General features: G+C 41.0%; 1 protein-coding gene across 1 annotated transcript in view; it reads left to right on the forward strand.

Annotated features, from left to right (window-relative positions):
* The window catches only part of cacna1c (calcium channel, voltage-dependent, L type, alpha 1C subunit), a 301,347-nt gene that overhangs the window by 97,778 nt on the left and 180,708 nt on the right, over window positions 1-22,861 (forward strand). Inside the window, exon 3 of the mRNA XM_050036618.1 lies at window positions 8,288-8,393. Within this exon, the coding sequence (XP_049892575.1) occupies window positions 8,288-8,393 (106 nt within the window). The remainder of the gene's footprint in view (window positions 1-8,287; window positions 8,394-22,861) is intronic.

Raw genomic sequence — 22,861 nt, forward strand, 5'->3', positions numbered from 1 at the left:
CCGTCCTTCTTTTCTACCCTTCCTTTTTTTTCGTCTTTTTTTTTAAGCTGCCGAACATAATGACTTGGTTTTCCCTCAGGGTGAGATAGAGGGAGAAAGGGAGAGAGACAGAAATGGTCAGTGTCACAGGCAAAGTGATCTATAATAGGAGAGGGTCCACATGAGCATCAACTCAGCAAGAGCACAGTCACACATCGTCCTGAGAGGGAGAGAAGGAGAGGAAGAGGAAGAGGAGGGGTCGGGGAAACGAGAAGGGCAGGGATGTGGGCAGGACATGGATGTCGACAGGAGAGACGACGGAGCGGATTAGCTGAGGAGGGAGGGAGGGATCGAGGGGAGGATGGGGAAGGTAAACAAGAAAAATGACAGAGCAGGGGGAGGGCAAATAATGAGAGAGGGGAGGAGAGGAGAGAGGATAAGGGGATAACGAGGGAGGAGAAGAGAGAAGTGGAAGGCAGATCGGATTGGTGAGGAAATTGAAGAAGAGTCAAAAGTAGTGTGTGTGTTTGACGGGGGTTGCCTTAGTGAATAATCAAACTTAAATAAATCAGTTGATAACATTGAAGGATATATTGAGGAAAAAGTATTATGGAAAAATACAGTTTGTCAGTTCCACTCTCTCAGGATACCCCATTCTGCTATAACCATACCAACCATGAGCGCTTGCTGCAATGCTTGGGGATGCTAAAAAAAAGTAGTTGGAGCAACCCAGTATCACAGAGTGACTGTCAGGGATTATCTGTCTGCTGTATATGTTGGCATACAAATGAAAAATGTCATGCCAGAAACTCTTAAGCTTGGGGCAAGACCAGAGAAGATGACCTAGGGTCCCGTCACCTGACTTACACTTATCACAGGTAGCAGAGACTGGAGGAACGATTCTTTTCAGTTTGGTCTTGGAAAAGTGCAGCTGGTGGATGGCTTTAAACTGAATGAATTGAAGTGTAGTATTGATAGTACATGTTTCGATCCTATCTTACCCTTTCGCCCATAACTCCGAAATCTCCTCACCAGTATCCTTAATCCGTGCCTCTTTAAAGTGGAGAGAAGGGATTGCCAGAGAAAAAGACCAACAAACTGTGAAATGTTTGGAGGCAGGGATTCTAGTCATAAGGTCAAAAAAGTTGTGCTGTTTGGGCATCACATTAAAGTGAGGTAGAGACTTCCTGGCAGCATTTCTGATTTGCAGATACCGAAAAAGAACCAGGGGACAGACCAGATTTAACCTGATGTTGAGTAAAAGATGCAGAACGGCTGTTAACGTAGAGATCCTCAATAGTAAACAGGCCTTATCTGACCAGTGTAAAACAACAACATCCATCAAACCTGGCTTAACGCAGGGGTTCTGACATATAGGAGCATGAATGGGCACTTCTAAGGGACACAGCGTGCCCTCAACTTGCCTTAGAATCTTAAATGAGTTACGCAAACTAAAGTCATCCATCAGTTGTTTAAAAAATAACAGTAGGCATTTTTAACTATTAACAAGATAGATTGAAAAGATTTTTTTTGATTTCTCCTCTTTGTTCCTGCGGCTGACACGTTCTCACAGCTGGAGTGTTTTTTTTGTGTGTTTTTTTAATATTCAGTGACAAATGATGGCATAATTCTTTTAGACATTCTCACGAACCTGTATATTTATCAAATAAGCACACAATTATTGTGTGGTTCGTTTTGGTCCTGCTTTTGTTTTGATGGCTTTGCTCAGTTGAATGTGAAAAGCCAAGCTCTTAAATTCACCATTATGTGCATTTTTTCATGCATATCACTCAGACAATAGACATGGTCTCTTAAAAAGAACTCAAAATTTCCCGTGAGAACAGCTGTGCCTTTAAATTGTGTGTACTCTCCCTGTGTGGTAGAGCGGTGGATGCAGGCAATTCTTCCTTTTCCCCCTCATGTATTATAGTAATTATTTAAAGGCATAATGCCAGTGGTATGGCTGTCAATATTTTGGTTCCCACCGTTTGAATATCTATTTGGTGCATTATGTAGATAAGAGCGCCAACCAATACAAGGAGACACACTTGTATTGATGTATTTATTTCAACCTAAACATGTCTAAAGATCTACATATCAGCACATAACAAAATAAACTGTGGTTGCTGCGCTGTGGTTGGTGATAGAGTGAGAACTGACAACATGCTGTCTCTTGGAGCAAGTTCACATGAACGATTTGTTATTAATATGTTATTTGCTAGTGTAATTTGCTAGTGGTGGAATGGTATGCTTATGGTACGTGTCCACGGGATCCATCATTTTCAAGCTTTCTATTCTTTGTTTATGTAAGCAGCCGTTTAATGCATTCCTGTAGCGCTGCGTTGTATTTGGAGAGATGGGGCGGCTACTTTTCATTTGCATAAAGTTGAATATAGGCTACATTATGCTAATAAGGGAGATCCAGTGCAACTTGCCGCCCCTGAAAATTACTGAAAAACTTCTAAGCTAACCATTAGTGATCTGGAATGAGACAGATTCAGCAAATGCATGGCTTATTTCTCGCTTCAGATGTTTTCAGAAACACATCTCGGTGAACTATTTTCTTAATAGAAGAGAAAAGTTTCAGAACAGCCGCCCTGTCAGTCCAGTTTGAAATCGAGGAACATACAGCCCATGTACCTACCACAGGCACGGATCATAACTTTAGCTTACATAGCTCGCACACAACTTCATCTTGAGGTTCCACAATTTTGCTGTCTACTGACCAAAATCCAAAGTATTTCCAAAAGTGGCTTTTTAGATTGCTCAGAGTGCAAATCACTCTCTCTGCGGCCGAATTCTCTGCCATCATCCCCACACAGTTGTATATTTCGCTCATTCAGCTTGACCTACATTTTATTTACAATGTGTGAAAGTGATGTCATGTGACTCCCGTCAAACAGCGCAGTTAGTGCAGCGGCCCAGGCCCATGCGAGAACCTGCGAGGCAGACAGCTGTGGTCGGGAGGCTTTTTTCATAACTAATATTAATTTTCACAATCTAATGAATAAATAATCAATTTAATTATATGATCTAATATAGAATATTTGTTGACACCCTTAGTCAGATCTTAAACTTAGAACCTAAACTATCCCGTCTAGTTGTGCTCATGTTGTTTAAAAAAGAATATTAATGGGAGAAAGCATGCATAAACCCTCAGGGTCGCTGGAACTATCTCACCCAATGACTGATGAGCGTGCAGATCATTACCCACAATTCCCAGCATCATTCATTTAAACAGCTCTGAAGGGAGGGATGGGTGAGAGAGATGGAGAGAGAAAGGTGAGGGAGTGAGATGAGTGAAGGGAGGACGAGGGACATTAAAGAGGGTTGTTGGGGTAAACAGTAAACAGGCAGGAGTTTGAGCCACAAAAAAGGAAAAACATGGAGGGAGCAGAACAGTAGCAAAACTGCAACAAATTTTGTCCTTCACTAAGTAAAAAATCTTCATCAAACTGTCAGTCTTTCTGTCAGCTTGTCCATCTAACCATTCTATTTTGGGATGTCCTTCATATCTGCAGTGTAGGCCTGTTTAAATGCAGTTTAAACATTAGTCTGTGGGTGACCATGCTCCGTACTGTATGCATTTAATCTGTGTATGTGTGTAGTTATGCAATTGTGTGTTGTTTTTATTCCATAGGCTTTGTATGTGAATGTGTGTGTGTTCCCCTATGTGTGCGTGTCCTGTATTCTGTGAGCACCTCCGTCTCTGGAGATAGCAGATCCGAAATCTTCCTTCCTTCCTCCTCTGTTACCATGACAACAGCTACTGCTCTCAACAGGTCGATGGGGGCCTGTCTGAGCTCACACATACACATGCACGCAGACGCACACCGAGATGAGAGAACACACACACACACACACACACAAACACCCTTTGAAGAGCACGCACATGCTTACACACGGATGATAAAGGACCGAAAAACACACACAGACACGGCGCTCTCACATGCTGTGTAATTATAGCATTTAAGCATTACCTGCACACTGCAAGGTCAGCGAGAGAGACAAGGAGAGAGCGGGGGCTAACTACCATCTTCTCCATATGAAATCACACTAAGTGGTAATTTTGAAAAGGTGCCATTGAGTGCATTTACACACACGTTCACTCTGTATCCCAGCTAACAGCTTACATATTGCATCAGGTCACATGAGGGGTTACACTATTTGTGTGTGTTTTCAACTCAATCAGGAAAACAGATAAATATTCTCAGCATAACAGGGACGAGTGTTGAGCTCACTCGTGCTGATAATATCAGTATATCCCTGGTTTCTTATTTGGGTTTGTCAAGATAAGAGACTATCGGTGTTATTGTGAGCTGCATGTGGTGGTTATGTGAGGCAACTGCTGAGTATTTTAGAAAATATTTGCCTCCTGGTGTGTATGTGGATGCAGTCCCAGTGTGACAATTTGTCGTAAGCATATGGCTTGTTAAAAAACTGAATGTATATGTTAAATTCCGAAACGCCTCAGACAGTAGCACCGCGGTAAATGAAACCTGCTGAGCTAACTGGATGCTGATTTCCATATTATTTAATTTATTGCTGTTTTTCTTGAGCTGTCAGAGTCAATCCCCCCCATTAGCTTTGGACAAAACTCTTACCACTAATATTTATAAGCTGTTAGAGATGGATATTTGCTATTGTTATGCTGATTAATGTACATTATTAATAGACTTGGTACTTATTTTGATTCTTCACTCAGACCCCCCGAATTTTCCCCAGCGTTGTTTTGCTCTCAACAGCACAGCAGCCAGTAGATTTATTATCATGTTGATGGAAACGGACCTCAAGGGTTTTTTTAAATTATGGGTCAGGAACCCAGAATGAGTCACAGGCCTGTTTTTCTGTGGGTCCCCGCATGTCTGGAGAGTGTTTTAACGAGCCCCTGGTACAAGGGTGAGTGATTAGCTTTGATGCATTTTGGTCCCAGGCTGAATGATCTTGTGGCTGATGATGTTCAAGGGTCAATCCTTAATCCAAACATAAACTAAGTATTACTTACAACATAAAATGCTGAAGATTTCTTTTTCTCCCCCTCGCTATTTCTCTGTCTGCGGGGCTATTTCTGAAACAGTAGTTAAAGCTAGGAAAGATAGCAGGTCTGTTTCTAGAGGGGCCACACACAGTACAATAGCTAGTGTGATTACAGGTAGTACAAGACTGTTAAAGTTGTAAAGTTTACTTCCTACTTAAACTGAAACATGGTTATTTATTTGTTGACAGTGCCATCTCTCTTTAGCCATTAAAGCCTATTAGAAGCTATACTGGGTTATTTTAAATGTTAATTACTTGAGTGTTTAAGGTCTTGTGGTGGAGCAGGGTTTTCAGAAAAATGTTCACGGTTTCTGTCTATTTCTAAATGTAATATGAGCCTGCTAAGAAGTTCACAATATCCTTTAGTTGCCATGAAAATCTTGCTGAATATCAAGTGGGCAACAAGGAAATACCTGCTTTCTTGCAAAATAAACTACTTTGGCAATAGTGTTGGCCATGTTCACTCACTGCAGACTATTATCCCCAACAAAGTGTTGAATTATTCAACTCTCCTTGCTGGCAGCCATTAGTTCCTGTTCCTTTTGCTGAGAACATCATGTATTGTTGAGTTACATTATGGTTACATGGTGATGCAGTTGAAATTGTATTTATAAATGTGGCTTTTTTTTTTCTTTTTCTTCCAGTTTGGTCATTTTCTCAAGTACTGCTGCTAACTCTGTTGGTCTTGGCAGGATGTAGACCAGGGGTGTCCAACTCATTTTGGTTCATGGGCCACATACAGCCCAATTTGATCTCAAGTGGGCCAGACTACAAAAAACATTGCGTAATAACCTATAAATAACAGCACCTCAAACTTTTCCCTTTCTTTTAGTGTCAAGAAGTACATGCTGAAAATGTGTATCCATTTGCAAACAAATAATGAACAGCCTTCATTTCAATTTCAACAGTATGTCAGTTTTTCCAAAGTTAGTCAGTCTACAACTCGCTGCCATTACATGTGCATTTTTCCATACATTTCCATTCCTGTGGAGTAATGCTGACACCAGACTAAAGTGGAAGCTATTGAGGAAGCAGGTTGGGTTATCCTCTGCCTCACAAACCATTTACAAGTCAAAAGTTTTGGCGGTGCCTTAGTAATGGGCTTTCAGCAATATTTTTTTAAGGTAGAAGTCTGATACAGATGTTTTTGTACCGACGCTGCTGATTGATAATATGTTGGACAATGTTCAGTATCTTTAAATATGACCATCATCCTTGTTTTTTCAGAGAACTTTGTCTTGTCAGGGCTCTGAAGTGGGCTACTTACCGTTTAACATGCTCCTGAAACCTGACCTGTTAGCCTTCACAAGTGCATGAATATTAGGTGTGCAACGTTTTCTAGTTGGCCAGATCCTTTGGCAGGCCGGTTCGTGTTTGACACTCTTGATGTAGACTATAGAGTTCAGTATATTCACTATCCAGCATTATCTGCACATGTACCCCAGCCAGTCATTACCAGTTGTTATAGTTCAGCAGCAAGTATCCCTCATTGGCTTCCAACCTGCAAAAACTGCCACTTGTTGGGTGGAAAGTCCAGCAAAGTCAGATTCAGTGCAGCAAAAGCCTGCATTCATAGTGTGATGTAATGTGTTGAACGTGAAAGTGTACACTACCTTGCTTATGCTTTGTGTTATAGGTTTGAGATTCTGACAACTCATCAATGCATTGCTGTTTAGGTTATAAGACAAGATCTGGAGTCTAGACTAATTTGACATGCAGCCAAGAGAGAAGGAAGAAAGGGAGGGAGAAAGGAAGGAAGGAAGGTAAGAATGGAAGGAGAGAGCAAAAGGAGGTGGAGGGAGGTGACAGCAGTTGCAGTTAGTAATTGTGTTGATGAAAACCAGACCTCCTTTATCTCTCCCTCACATTCTCTCTCACTCTCCATTCTCTCCCACTTTGCATCTCTCCCTCGCTCTCGCTCTCTCTGAGGCCAAAAATAATGAGGTCACTCCCCTCTCAAGGACCGTTCCATATAAAAACGCTCAGTGTCTCTCCTCTCTCTCATTCCATCTCACTCTCACTCTTTCTCTGTCCACATCCCGTCTTCCACGCGACAGGCCTGCTCCTCGACGCACCCATATTAGGGCATGCACTGTCTCTCTAACCCCCCTCGCACACACAAAGAGGTTCCTAAGTGACCCAATATGTCTTATTGTTAACGCAAAGGCAAACTCAACAGCTTTGATCTCCCTCACTGTGTACACTGGTTATGCACTCTGCTACGTGTGTATATATACCTCTGCTTATGTAAGGATGTATTAGCTTGTTTAAAAATACCTCTGTTAAAATAACACGCCTGATATGAAGACGCTTTCTATTCAGGAAAGGTCAGAAGTCAGAGTCTGTATTATTTTGTATTGTGTGCTAGGCGTTTTCATGGATCACTGAAAACCTACCTGAACTTTATAGAATTATATTTTTTAAAAAGGTCCCAATTTAAAAAGGACCTGAGGACAGGCAGACCAGGTCCAAAATAGACCAGCAGGTAATTAGACCTGATTTAAAACAGCAACATGGTTTGTACAGACAGACCAGAACATAGAGAGAACACCAATTAACAAACAGCCATGTCCAAAAAGTAGCAGTTCACAAAATGTGCCTCATCTCATTTGTTTTCTCCTGCAGTGATTGTGAAGTTTCACATGGTCAGGGCTTAAAGTCCAGTCAGATCTCCCCATGTATAGGACATAGAAGGCATTTTCTTATTTCTAAAAACATAGCTCCAAGAACCTCTTCTTAATTGTGACCACACCACAAGAATTAGGAATATATTTGGTACGATTGATTCAGGTGCTGATGTCAGGCGCAGAGCTCTCCACCTCTTGCTGGAGCTAGGACTGCAGATCAAGGCTCCAGTGAAGTTGGATTTGGGTGTGTCGGTGGCGGCCTGTGCTGCTGTTTTACTGCCAGCTTTACTGAACATATATGCATCAAAGTGAAATAGGCATAGTTCTGCTTATGTCACTTAAGTGTTCCTGTTGGTGGTGCAAATGCAAACAGAAAAGAAGCCTTGAAGGTATGTAGTTCTCGAGTTAGCTCCCCAGTAGGCAGGGAGTCCCCAGGACTGTTTGGTCTGAAAACATCTAACGTTACATAGTCACAGTATCAGCGGCAGTAGCATGGGACACACTTAGACTGATTATTCTGACCCGTCCTGAAGTAAATGTGAGTTAAGAGTATTCAAGTAGAAGATCTGTGCTGTGTAAATGTCTTCATTCTTGTGTTCTGTGTACTCTGTTCCGCTGTGTATATTCCTTAACCCTCCTGCCAGACCATTTGAGATCATCATCCTGATGACCATTTTCGCCAACTGTGTGGCCTTAGCCGTCTACATCCCCTTCCCTGAGGATGACTCAAACGCCACCAACTCCAACCTGGTGAGTAATCCACATTATTTAAACTGCTTTACAGATAAAAGTTCTCACTCGCTGTTTGGTCCACTACTTGCTGGTATAAAAGACTGCTTAGCCCATTGGCTAGTCTTTCCTCCAGTCCTGGAGGGCAGGGTTTCTTGATTTTAGAGTTTGTAGTCTGACACCTGAGTTTCCCATGTGGATGTATTCTCTTGACTCACATTTTATTAGATGTGTGGTTGGTCTATGAAACATTTTTTGCTGTTAATTAGCTGAGCCGCATATCGTTTGCACATATCTAGCTGATTCCATTGTGTGTGTAATTTGCTGCCATGTATATAGCAAGCAGTAGTGGGGGATGCTGTATTACACTGTGACTGCTTCATGAAGGTGACAGACAAGAGGTTTGGCGTGAAATAACTGAGAGGCAAAGAGTGGAGGAGATAAATATGAGAGCAGAAGGGAACGGGAACAAATAAAGAAATGAAGTGGGGAGAAAAAAGACATCTTTTCCTCAGAATAACATCTTCTTTGAGCATGATTTCCTCTTATCATTGATTGTTTGGATACAGCAGAGCTGTTGATTATGATGTTCCACTTTGAAGCCTGAGGAAAATGGAGGGTTTCGGTTATTTGGACTGAGGACTCTTGAGTTGTATCAAAAAAGCCATGTGAGTTGATTTGATCAAAGGCAAAGCATCATTTTCTTGTGGGCAACAGAATTTTTTGGCTAAGGAGGAAATAGTTGTTGTGATTGAGGATTGATTTTGTGGTTGCCAAAATGCCATTTAGTCTAATGTAGTAAATGTAGTATAATCTGATATTTTTCAAAGTAAAGCAGAAATACCTCACAAAACAAAGACATCTGTTGCTTCAAAACTCTGATTTTCTGACTGCGTCTTGCCAAACCTTTTATCTAATTATCTTAACCTGGCCACTCACCAGAGTGTGAGTGTGTGTGTGTGTGTGTGTGTGCGTGCGTGCGTGCGTGCGTGCGTGTGTGTGTGTGTAAAGCAGCATGTTGCTCTGGGGTTATATAAATCAATATCCATCCATCCATTAGCTATACCCGCTCATCCTTGAGGATGAGCCAATCCCAGCTGACACTGGGCGAGAGGCAGGGTCCACCGTGAGATCACCAGCCAATCGCATGGTTATAAATCAATATGATTACTTACATCTGTACAATTTATGTGTGTGTATTTATGTTTGTGTGTGTGTGTGCTTGCAGATGTATGCCAGTGTATTAGTGAGAGGAGGACACTAATCCCTCAGAGGCCATGCAACATCTGTCACTCTGTCTTTCTTTACTTCTTTTGAGGAATGATTTAGCCACATTGACTTACTTTACATCACATATCAACATGTCCATGCATGAGCTAAGTGCTTATTGAAAGGAGAGGAGGAGGAGAGGAGCCAGTTGTCACATGACCAGACAAAAGGACTATCAGGGACCTTGTCTATTCAAAAAGTTACTTACTGTACATATGCAATGTATCTTCATACAACAGTTTGCACGGCCTGCCTCTTTACACAGACTTTAGTCTTACTTTTACAACTTCCTTCTCTACCCCCGTCAGTGCATTGATCACGTGATTGCAGTCATCATGATTTTGTTGGTTATATGTCAATTCTGGTTCATTACTTTTTGTATGTACATAAGCACAGTCAGCGCATCATGGCAGCCTGACGTATGTGAGTGGAGTACTAACGTTTGTTTTACTGTGTATCTACCCTCTGATTCCTCCTTTAATGACAGTGTCAGAGCAGGTATATGAGTCAGTGGAAGAGTAAATAGAACTGAGGGAGGACAGCTGTTTTCATCTTCTTAATTTGTGTCCATCACCCACTCTTTCTGCCTCTCTTTATATCTCTCTGATTTCTGTAGGAGGCAAACATACAGCAATTACATTACTTTCCCTGCAAGGCTTTGCAGATCAAGTCTCAGTGATCACATTACAATTAACAATTTAAGGCATTCTTTAGCTTCTGTAAGTGCTTTATTAGTTTAATATCATTAAGAAATCCACTTGTATTATGCAGCCTTTGAATCATGTAAAAAAACAAAAAAACTTAAATCACAGGTAGAGAACTAATGAATGAACCAGCAAAGAGTAAATTCTTTACAACTCAGACAGTCAGAACTTAGAAATTCAGCTTCTGATGTATCTTTACAGCCTGGACTTCCAGGATGAGTAGTCCTTAATGAAATCAGGCAGCACAGCCGTTTAAACGTAGTGAATATTTTGTGTTAGTACTGACTTTTCTTATGTAATGTAAGTGGGGTCAATCATGGCATGTAAGAAAAGTAATGCTTAATGTGTAATTTAGAAAGTTCAAGCTCCTTATTATCAGCATATACACAACAATTACAGAGAAGCAGTTGCTGGTAATATAAATCTCGGATCTCAGACTCCATCCAACAATGCTGATTAAATATGTATTAAAAAGAAAGAAAAGAAAATCACACAAATAAAAACAATAAAACAAAACAAAAAGAGAATCTTATACATAAAACAGTGCAAGTTAAAGCTGTTTATGCCTTTTTTAATTTTGTTTTTGTATGTATATAAGTAGAAAAGATTTACTTAGTGTATAATTTATTTATGTTTTCGTCGGACAGTCTAGACTGAATAGCAGTAAGTCTACTGTCTCTCACTGTCTTTCAACACCATGAGGAGAATTTAATGCCACTCTCTTAGCTGTTGTGAAACAGTATACAACATGACCCACTGGCATGCAGACACATACACACACACACACACACACACACACGGACATGCACGAGCATGCATACACTTAAATGCAAAATTTGGCCTGCTACATTTTCAGGTCTTCTATTCTTGCAGGGTTATTTAGGACATCACTGGTGCCCCCTCCTAGTTAATGAAAAGATACAATGCACACACACACACACACACACACACACACACGCACAACCTACTCACCACCACCACAGCTGTGGTCAATTAGTTTTATAACCTTCTGACAGACAGGAAGCAGTGTGCAGATGGACCAGAAGGCTTAAATATATGGTTGAACCATGTATCTGTCTGTCTGTGTGTGTGTGTGTGTGTGTGTGTGTGTGTGTGTACATGTCTTTGTGTATGTGTGTGGTATTAGCAAGTATACAAGTTAAAACACCCCCACATTTGGTTTTAACTTGAAATACTTTTGCAGCCTCAATATGTGTCTCTCATTGTAAATATTTTCAAGCTCTTTATTTATATACACATTTGTGTAAAACAAAACTTGAGTTTACAAGTAAACGGATTTATTTAGCATCCTGACATGAAACAGCAGTTTCTTGGTTAAAATAAAAATGGCCAGTGCTGCAAGGGAACTCAACAAGCCAGTTAGTGCCTTGGCCAATACTAACTCAAGCTGCTGTAAAGGGGTGTGCTGGAACCACTGAGGAATAATAACACCAATAGGGAGCACTTTAGACATGAGAGACACTGCTATTGAGGCTGATATAAAACCGACATGTCCTCTCAATGTCGCCTGACATTGTAGTTTGTTATTCTTTGCTCTGCTCCACTCTTAAAACCCTGGGAAAACCAGCATGTTGGCATAGCCACACTTCCATGTGGACTTAAAATGATGTTATATTTAGGCAGATACATTGGTCTGTAGCGATTAGTTAGGAAAAATGAATTCCCCTCCTCTGCAGAAATCAGTTAGAGTGGATGTACGTCAGACTGAAGATGGAAACGGGGTAGAACAAGTTGGCAATTCTATGACATCAAGCAAGTCTCATTATGTAATGTAGACAAATGTTTTCTTATGAAAACTAATGCAGCCTTATTTTGAAAGGCTGCGCTCATGTGATCAATACACTGACAGGAGTAAAGAAGGAAGCAGTCCCAAGTGATTTTGTATGGTGGTAGGTTGAGGTGGATGGGACTCCAAAACCCGGACTTTCTCCTTAAGTCGTGCGTTCAGAGCCGTGTGAACTTTGAGTAAACTTTGAGTCATTTTAGGGGATGCCCTTGCCATGTTACGTTTCCTAAAACTAACCACAGTAACTTTACTTGCCTAAAACTAAACTCTGTAACTTTACTTGAAGGACATATCGTCATTCATGTGGTGCTAATTTGTAGGATGTCATGCATTTTTGGTAGGATGCCATACAAATTGTTCTATGAGAATATGTTGACCATGATGAATTAAAAATATATATATAACATTTTAAAGAAATGCCTTCTTTGACGTAGCCAGAGATGCATCTTAAGCATGTTTAATTTGCTTGCAACATGCATTCACTTTGACAGTTGACCTTATCCAGTTCTTTTATTGCGTTTGCAAAACAGTGATTAAAACCCAGAACTACCAGAATCCATCTTAAATGCAACACACACCGCCGCCGTACGCCGCGCGTCAAAACGCCGCGCGTCAAAACGCCCGCCTCCATTATATTCTATGAACCAACCCACACTGGCGCCGGCCGACGCGCTGCGCCGCTCTGCTTCAGCCCACTGCTCTATTTCCAGCGCGGCCGGCGCTCATGGCGGTGCTGCGAGAAAAGCCTTTTATGTCTCGTCTCATTGGATCAACTCCGGTTGTTTTAAATTTTTAATAAGACGACTTTGATAAGAAACTCACCCGTGAAATTCAAGTTGTTGTTGCCTCAAAGTTTTTCCTCTTCATCTTCTGTTACTAGCAGTTGGCAACCGTTGGCAACTAGTGTAGGTACAGCCACCTAGCGGGCTGGGGTGGGAAATACATGTTGACGGTGCCGCTGCGCGCCGCTGCCAGTGTGTGTTGGGGGGCGGCCCTTGACGGCCACAGCACCGCGCCGGCGGCGGTGTGTGTTGCACTTTACCTCTCACTGGTGAATCTTCCGGACTGTCTTTTATGATTCTTATATTGACATCTTCATCATTTGGATGATGGGTTTATCAAGAGCTGTTTACAGAGCTCGTTTTGCTTAAGCTCACTCTAACAGACCAGCTGATCCCTCATGCACATTTGGGAAGAACCTGTTACCTCACCAATTGTTTCAGGATTGTCCTGACACTATTATAAGTTGTTTCTTACAGCATAGCCTTTGCATTCCACTGCTACAAACTGCGAGGTAACCCTCTCATTAAATGTAATGTGGGTTTGAGCCGCAGGAGGCTTTTAAATATTCCCTGCATCAAAGCTCTTGTAATTCAGCTCGCCATGAACCCCTTGTGTTATGTCACATTTTTGTGTCATCCTTCCCCCCTTGTTGAGTATTGTTGTCATTTGTTTTCTGCTTGTCATTTGGGGTGAGACATTGTGCTTAGCCCCTTGTGGTTTTGTTTGCTCACCCACGCCGTTTTTATTTCTTCCCATTTTTGCCAGTTGTCATCGTTTGCAAACAAACTACAGGCTTGTGCAAAGTTGGATCCTTCTCAGCTCAAACCAGCTGCATCATGATGGTAGCTCAGTATCCTGTTGATGCTCTTTATATTTACCCCTGACCCTAAGAGTGATTGAGCCTGAGTTTAAGAATCAATACGGCACCCCCTCGCTAGATTTGCACAGGTCTTTCTTATGTAATACCAGAGATCTGTTGTATTGCTTCCAGTACATGATTTCTATTTCTGTCTGCATCCCATAATGTTCCGCTCTGTCTCCTTGACGACATGCCCAATAATAGCAGCGGGAGAGGTTGTCATGGATATGGTAACCGTAGTGATGCTCCTCATCTGTCCTTGGTTACAGAGGAAAGAAGGGTAGGAACCAAAGTGTGAGAAAGTCTTTTCACTCAGGGACGAATTATCTGCTGCACTTTGGCAAGTTCAGTGTCAGAAAAAGTCTTTAGGTAAAGTACGGTACAACTAGAATGTGAAGCTTGAGAGGAAAACGATTCCTCTTCTACTCTGAATCTGTTTCTCCCTCTCCCCTTCCAGCTCTTTCCCTCCTTAATCACTTTCTCCCTCTCGCTCTCCCTTCATTCCTCCATCTAATCAGATCAATATGGATACTTTCAGATTGACAGAATAATGTTGTCATAACCAAGCAATTAGCTGATCAATACACCTGATTAGACACTGATTGATGGAGAGGCCAGAACACACACACATGTCCACACAAAAGTGACACTAAATCCCCTAAGCAATAATGAGGCTGTAATAGGATTCACAGAGATTGAGGTTTGAGGTTATGTCCGTGAGATACTGCATGAGTGCTCGTTCAGGTTCTGCTGGTTTATTCGATTTCTACTTTGTGTGCATACATTTCTATAGTGTCTGCCATGTTTGCGAGTTCATGGTTGTTGCGATTGCTCATTTTTTTGTGTGATGAAGTGTGTGTGTGTGAATCCGCAGTAGCTGACAGAGTGTTTAGTGTGAGACGAATTAGCTTCTGGCTCTGCAGTAGGCATGTGAAACAAGCACCTTTTAAGTCAATGACTCACCTTTTAGAAGGTAATGGACCCCATCACAACAGACACAGATACCTCCTCCTCTCTCTGTGTCTCATCTTCATGTTTCTCTCTTTTTATACAAACAATAGAATTGGCCATTTTCAAATATGTAAATTAACCTATGTTTGCAGTTTCCTGACAGGTGACCTCTTATACAGAGGACCAACCTACCTTTGTCACTACAATCAACAGCTACATATTGTTGTTTAAACTACTGTACTTCTAAAAAGGACTTTAATTTGCAGTGACTCATAGCACTTCATTTATTCATTTGTTTTGCATTTCAGCTTGTAATTGGTACATTCCTATCAATACTGCTTTGTCTTGAAACTTTGGTCAATTATGTAATCTTTGTTTTCATCTTTTTCTAACCCTTTTAAACGCAGCAACAAATTGGTCAAAACTTAAACAGGAATTATAAGTTGAGTATAGAACAATACAGCTGCATAAAATGAGAAGAAAATGCAGTCTACCAGAGCACTGATTACACATGACGTAGTATGCACGTGTGTAATCAGACGTAAACATAGATTTTCAATAGATCGGCCTCACTGTCACAGGTACCAATCCAGCTATTTGAGTCAGTATCTGCCTGAAATTTTTACCACACAATAAAATCTACAGTATCAGAAAGACGGTCAGGGTGATTAATTTGAGGTCAAAAGCATATGACTACACTGGCTTCTTTTATCAATGCAGGCGACGTTTTCCTTCCCTTAACCAAGTCGTTAAACTTCCTAAAGTTCAAAGACAGGTTTACAGCTCATGCCACACACATTCGATTTCCTTAATAACTGATTGTGCTCTAAGGGATGTTAAGGGTCTTGGGAAAGATCTTATATCCATCCTGTAGTTTTGCTATCCACAAAAAGCTGCCCCCAGATCCAGATGTAGTTATGCTACAGGCTGTTGAAACCCCTTGACTACACACAGGTGATGCCCATTTAACTAATTATGTGACCTCTAAAATCAGTGGGCTGCCCCAGTGATGTTTTCCTGCATGTGCGTCCACTTAAAGGGGGTGAATGCTGCTGCAAACATGTATTTGCAGTTGCAGTTAATTTAAATAGCTTCCTGAGATTTAGAAGTCATTATCTTTATGTCAAAGAAGCCACATTAAAACTACTTTGATTCAGTGTTGTGAAACAATACAACATGAAACCTTCCAATGGGGGTGAACACTATCTAGATCAGGGTTGAAAATTATTTTTTTTGTCCACCTACAACTGTGGCTGTTGGATTGCAAAATCTACCAGCCAATTAAAAGATTTTTTGGTAGGTGAGAGGAGCAAATTTAGCAGCCACTTGCATATTTTACCAGCATTTGGCTGGTGGCTGGTGCTAATTACCAACCCTGCTCTGCTTAGGTGGATTAAGATTTTCGCCGCAAGACCAACTGGTTTGTTTACCGCCATTTCTGGTGTTCTTTTGTTTGTACACATTTTACCTCAGAACTGGCATCTGTGTTTGCCTTTGGATCCAATATGTTGAATTTCATTGAATTGATGAAATAACCTCAGTTCACTACCTCATAAAGAGTCCATTACCCATATATTGCTCCAAATATTGTCCGTGGTTTGTTCTTGGGTCTCCACATGTCCTCGTGCCTCTGCCTTTCTCTCGCCATCATCTCTGCTGTAGAGGATCAAGTTAACATGCTGTTCCTTTGGGTGCTACTCTGCTGGTTGCTAGGAGTGTCTATTTATAGATGGAGAGGAACGATCAGCATCTATCTGTACGTTCACTTATCTAAACAGTGTTGGTCCGTGTTTGTGTGTGTGTGTGTGTGTGTGTACTTCTAAAAAGTCACTGTGGAATGCAACGACTCACGGTGCATCCAGATAAGGATGTAGATGTGTGTTTATTTGTGTGTCTGGCGGTGTATGTGGGTGTGTGAATAGCTACAGTGGAATTTGATGCATTTATTACTACATTTACCAGTACGATGTGTGAGTGTGACAGTGTGTGTTGTGTTTATATAAACAGAGTGAGATTAATATGATTCACTACTGTATCTTATCTGGTCTTATATGCACATTAGTAGGCCCCTCTATGCAGATGGGAAACTTCAAATCCCCTTGCAAGTTTTCTGCAGTACAACAAGTTCCAACCGTGCTGGAGCCTGGGGAGTCATTATTTGGAAATTATAAATGCTGTTCCCCTTTTCAGCTCCCAGAGGAAACAAGGAATACCCCAGTTACCATTTCTGTTGGAGACATGGGTGCTTTCCAACTCCAAAGTTACTACTTCAGAGTGCTGTTTGGTTTCGGCTCCATTGGTTCCATATTTTGGAGCCATTTTGTACTAATTCCTCACTGCTGCAGGGTTCCAGTGTTACTTAAAATGAACCTTAAACATGGCGAGGAAAAAGAATACACTCTACATAGAAAGTTTCCTTTTTATCCGAGTAGTTCCTGTGCTTTATGAGATTTTTTTTCTATTTTTTCTCTCTTTTAATTCTCCCATTTTTATGCGGTTTGAAAGCTTGAAATGTCACAAATATAAAATGGGAATCTGGAGTGCCTCCATCAGTGGGGTTTAATTGAATAGATAAGCCTGGAATTGATTAGCACTGGGCAGGTTGTTATTGTTCTTTTGTGTTCGCCATATTTCTGTTATTATCTACCGATGAAAAGCGGTTGGCAATATTCTAGTTATGATGATGATAATGGCCATAAAGCCACATGGAAGAGAAAATGGACTGTGGTTAGTATGTTGCAGGAAACATAAAGCCACTATTGCATCACTGTACAACAAACCCGAGTGTATTTATTGAAGTGATTATGTTAATGTTGTATTGTATGGTGTTTTGTTGTACTTTTGCAGTTTTTATTTGCCTGTTTGAACTTAATAAGCATAAAAATACTTGGACATTTTTGTAGCTCACTTTGTTTGTCTCCCTCTGTGGAAGAACTGCATTGGCATGGCTGGTAAACAGAAACAATATGGCTAAAGCGTAACATTCTGTTAACTGCTCAGTGTTATCAGTGTATAATTGTTTTGAATTGAAAAAACATAATAAGCAAAATACTGTGTTTGTCCTTTTTGTCTGAGTCACCCCCCCCCCCCCCCCCCCCTTCCTCTTTCTCTGAGTCTTTCTCTTCTCTTCCTTGTTCTTCTCCTCCACCTCTAATAAAAGTGAAAGATAAAGACTCTAAATGATGGCAGCTGTGGCACCACATTCATTACAATGCCATTTCCTCTTCCCTCTCTCCTCCTCCCTTACTTTTTAATAGTCCCATTTTGGTGATAAAGATAGGGAGATTTCCACACAAACCTCACAACCCCTTTTTCTTTATTCTTTATTTCTTTTTCTCTCTCTCTTGCTATCTAAAAAGTATCAGTATTTATCAGTTTTTGAGTGAAATCTGTCCCAGGCATAAATCCCATGATTCCTCAGCAGATCCCTGGAAACTGTCCCATCTAACGCTCCCTGTTTACGCTAAACCTGCATACCAGACCCCTGTGATTTAGAGGCAATATTTGTATATGTTTGTGTTTGGGAGGACATGCAGCATATAGGATCTGGGAACATGCATGTGGTTTTGTTTGATGCCGCATTGGTAATCAGCACTAGGGTAATTTGACAAACAAGTCACGTTAAATCAGGTCAAATGAGCCTTATGAAACAAAAATAAAGTTTCTGTAATGCAGATGCAGAAAGAGAGGAAAGAATTATTAACATTACATAACCGTCTGAAAGAGGCTAGTAATGCTGAGGTGAATTTTTTATCATTTGAAGCTCCAGATGTGCCAGCGGTAAAGGCGGGTGAGACAGCGGCAGCGAGGGAGAGAAAGAAGAGAAAGAGATAGAGCAGGATATTTTTACTGAGCTAAAAGTGTCCTCTGCCTCACATCGACCCACATTACAGCTCCCACAGAGCGCGCAGAGAGAAAGAGAGAGTAATGTCTCTGTCCATCACGAAACTCAAAGTTCTCAGTGAAACCTTACCACAGGGAGCGATGTCAGTCTTAATGTCCCAATTTCAGTTAAAACATTCTTGTCATAGTTTGCTGTTCTGGCGGATACAGTTGACTTAAAGGGAGGATTCGACACTTTTTATGTGGCTGTACAATCAGTGTTGATGGTGAATTAAGTCAGTATAAGTTATAAAGTCAGTGCATGCTATACTGTATTGACCTGCTCACGGAGCTGTGTTGGCAGTACCTACATGTACCAGGATGCATTGTTTGCAAGCAAGCGACTGACGCCCAGCGAAAACATAAGTCCTTTTTACACAGGGATCCTGCAATACTGCTGCAATGAAGACCCCTCATTATGCTGCCTTTGCTTTTTTAACTATACTTGTTGCATACATACTTAGAAACATACATAAATAGTGAAGACAACAAGGAAGTTATGTTTTAGAGCATCTAGAGCATGCCCCCTGTCCCAACTAAAATGGCTTGGAGTGCTTCCTCCTTCCAAATACGTCACTATCCCACCAAATGACGCCGCTGGAAGGAGGAAGAACAACAGATTCTACAGCTGCTGAACTCTGCTCTCTGTTAATATAGCACAAACTGAGGATTTTATTGCTTCAGTTGACTAACATTTACCATCAACCCTGATTGGACATCCACATGAAAGGTGGAATTTCCCTTTAATTTGTGTGGCTGTGGTCAAGGACAGCTTCCTGTCCAGAAAGAGAGCTATTTTATTCTGGGCAGAGCAAAAAAAAAAAAAAAAAAGCCAAAACCCCATGACGGAAACAGTGAACAAAGCCCAGTCTAACACTTGTTTAGTATTAACTGTGCATACAGCAGCATACAGATGACATCATAGAAATAGGGATGAGGTATTTTCAGATTGCTGTGCAAAGGTTAGTGTTAAGTTTAAAGTTTTAATTTAGTAAACCCCCATGGGGAAATTTGCATTTGACCCATCTCAACTATTTAGGAGCAGTGGGAACCACATTGTGTCCCTTGGTCAAGGACATCGGCAAGAATATCATTACTGTGAACACTGGTAGCCTCTGCTTGACAAGTGAATCAATCAAAAAACTTTAGGATGACCTCATAAATTATCACAAATTATTTCTCCTCCCTATTGTGCTGTAGTTGAGTATATTCTTATCTCCTCTGTCAGTGGTTTCACACCTGTGATCTTTCACATGAGACTATCACATGCATCAGGCATTTCTTTTTACTACCCTTTCTCCTCTTTTGGTGACTGCATGGTTGGTGCTCAGCCTTGTAACATTAAAAGTGGAAAATCTTAAGCTTAATATGTAGGACCATCCCCTCACCGGCCTCCCAGTATGAGGCACAAGCACAACAAATTGCTTATACAGCAAACATCAGTGCCATGGCAACAAAGGTAATGGGAGTGCTCAGTAGATCTCTGGGCAAATTAGGGTGGCAAACAGGTCTTATGTGTACTCTGCGTGTGCATGTGTGTGTATGTGTCTTCATCATTCCAGACTAATATTTGACCAGCCATAAAAGCCTGGTGTGACATCGCCAGAGGAGTAAAGCAAACTGCACACCAGCTACTTTGAACTAAGAGGCCCCCCATCAATCTCTACCGAGCTTAATGCAAAACCAGCTGGTCGATTTCTTTAGCGCGAGAAACTAAAAACTACTCAGGTGCAAAAATTGGCATTTAGGAGCAACAGGAAGAAACAGACATGTCAATAATGGACTTAAAGCATTATTGGTTTTTAATTCCAGCGGTTAACAGTATTAAATAGTCGTCGCTGTGATGTTTGAACTAATGGTCCTGCAGTCAGGCTCCTGTTTGTGAATGCCTTCTGGATGCCCCGAGATCAAAGACAGGAAGCAAAATATCTGAAATCCAGTGTAGAAGCTGCAGCTCACTTTCTCACTGAATTAATGGGTGATGCTGTGTTGCAGTGTGTACTGGTTCTGTTAGGAAGAACTAGCTGTCATGTTGGTGTGGTATTCACTGACATTTAGCCATCTGGTCTGGGATCTGGCAGCCGCACACACGCTCTCTATCTCTCCCTCTTATATACACACACATACACACACACACACACACACAAGGTGATGATTCACGTAGACATACACATCCTCCGTTGAATCTCTGGCTGGTGATAAGGCGTGTCACTATGATACAGAACAGTATAGTGTGTGAGTGTGTATGTATGTGTGTACCTGGATGCTAGCGAGTGTGGTTTGTGTGTTTTGCCTGCATCATCAAAGGGCTGGGTTCCCATAGAAACAGATGTTTCAGTTTTCTTCCTTGGTGGCAACATGTGACAGACTGTTTCTGTGTGTGTGTGTGTGTGTGTGTGTGTGTGTGTGATATACCCGGGAAGTAAAACATAGGGACACATGCTTTTTAATTAAACACAGTAATGACGTGAATCCATGTAATAGTCTTACCCCTTATCGATCTCCATCATTAAATCTATAGCAACCACAAAGGAGATGTAGAGGCACAGAATGGATTTTTAACTTTGAGATAACTGAGATGTGGCTTGTGCAAAAAGGGACTGCGGCCTAATATTGTAAAGAAATTCCTCATATTTTGTACATTCATCATTCAGGCCCACCTGACGCGCAGTCAGGAGCAGCGCCAGTGTTTGTTTTATTCTTGCGATGAGTCATCTACAGTGTAATAGTGAATTCACATCAAAAGATGAATATCGGTTAGCGTTTGCTTCTAGGTCTTTATCATTTATTGTTGAGAGGCGGGTGGGAGGCAGATTGGTCATGATCAATAGAGTGGCCTTGTTCATACTGTTAAGTGCTGTTTCCACTCATTTCTGTTCACTGAAATCTGTTTGTCATGGAATCAATAGGAATGAAAATAAATGTGGTACTTTGTGACGGGCAGCAGAGACATATTTGAAGGAGCATACTGGTGCTTTAACATGTTTTATCCTACAACTAACTACAAATCAGATGTACATTACAGCATGTCAACCAGTTTACAGTGTGTGTTTTCTTTTACTTTTTTTATTTTTTAAGGAAGATGTAAAAATGTCCTTTCTGGTACATTTAGTGTCCCAATGAAACCTAAGTTAGAGCATCTTTAGTTTCCGTATTGTGGACATGTTTCCCAGTAAAACGGAATATTTGATTGGTATAAAGTTACAAGAGGGAGTAAAGTCCCTCATATTTGGTCATTAGGAGGACAATGGAGGGATGAATGAATGAATTAGACCTCAGTCACATTGTTTAAGAAATGAAAACAAAGGTTTGATTGTTGAAAAGTGGGTGTGCCATAATAGTGAGGCCCAGACGGTAGCTGACGGGATAGTAGTGTCTGTCAGGAGAGAAAGATGATGTCAGAGAGACAAATTCCATCGTATGCGCCATGTAACGTTAGTTGCTGATGCTGTCCACAGTAAAATGCTTCTGCATAATCAGGAGCTGCATCATCTAGAGCAGATACCACTTGAATTCCAGCCCGCAGATTGTAACCATGGTATTTTGGTGAAACAAAGAGATAGATTGATGAATGAAATGTCATATGATGGTTGAAATAGGTTGGTACAAGCTTACACGTGTTATATTTTGTTTTACAGGATGAAAACATGGTTGACTTTGATTTAAGAATATGTTGAAACAGATTTTTTTAATAATGTTTTTAGCATAGATGCACAAAGTGTCTGGTGATGTGATCATTTAATTTTGACCTTTAAATGCTAATATTTTAGCTTCAGTGGTTGGCTGCTCAAAAGCATTGCACTCATGAACTATTTTTTTCAGGACTTATCACATTAAACTGTAAAAGCACATGGACATCTTAGGAAGATTAATTTCAGTTTGGTTGTTTATTACACATAAAATGGTAGCTATCATTTTTTAGATGTCAGAGTTGCCTTGAAAGCATTAAAAAAGCAGAAAGCAGATTGTATTCAGATGGTCCTCTAGTCTTTGCTACTTTTTATTAGAGCTGTAACGATACATTGTTCTGTGTTGATATATCGATTCAGTGTTTAACTATCCAAAGTCATGGCAGCAAAGTGAAAATATCGATACATATCAATACATTTATTTTGAAATTTCCATGGCACATCTTTGTCGTCATTTGCGTCCAAGCACACCTCCTTCCTAAACATTCAAACAGTGCTGCTTGCTGCCCAGCCCCAGGCAGATAACTGTAATCAGCCAAGACAAA

The sequence above is a fragment of the Epinephelus moara genome, chromosome 23, assembly GCF_006386435.1.
Source record: "Epinephelus moara isolate mb chromosome 23, YSFRI_EMoa_1.0, whole genome shotgun sequence".
NCBI classification, from domain to species: domain Eukaryota; kingdom Metazoa; phylum Chordata; class Actinopteri; order Perciformes; family Serranidae; genus Epinephelus; species Epinephelus moara.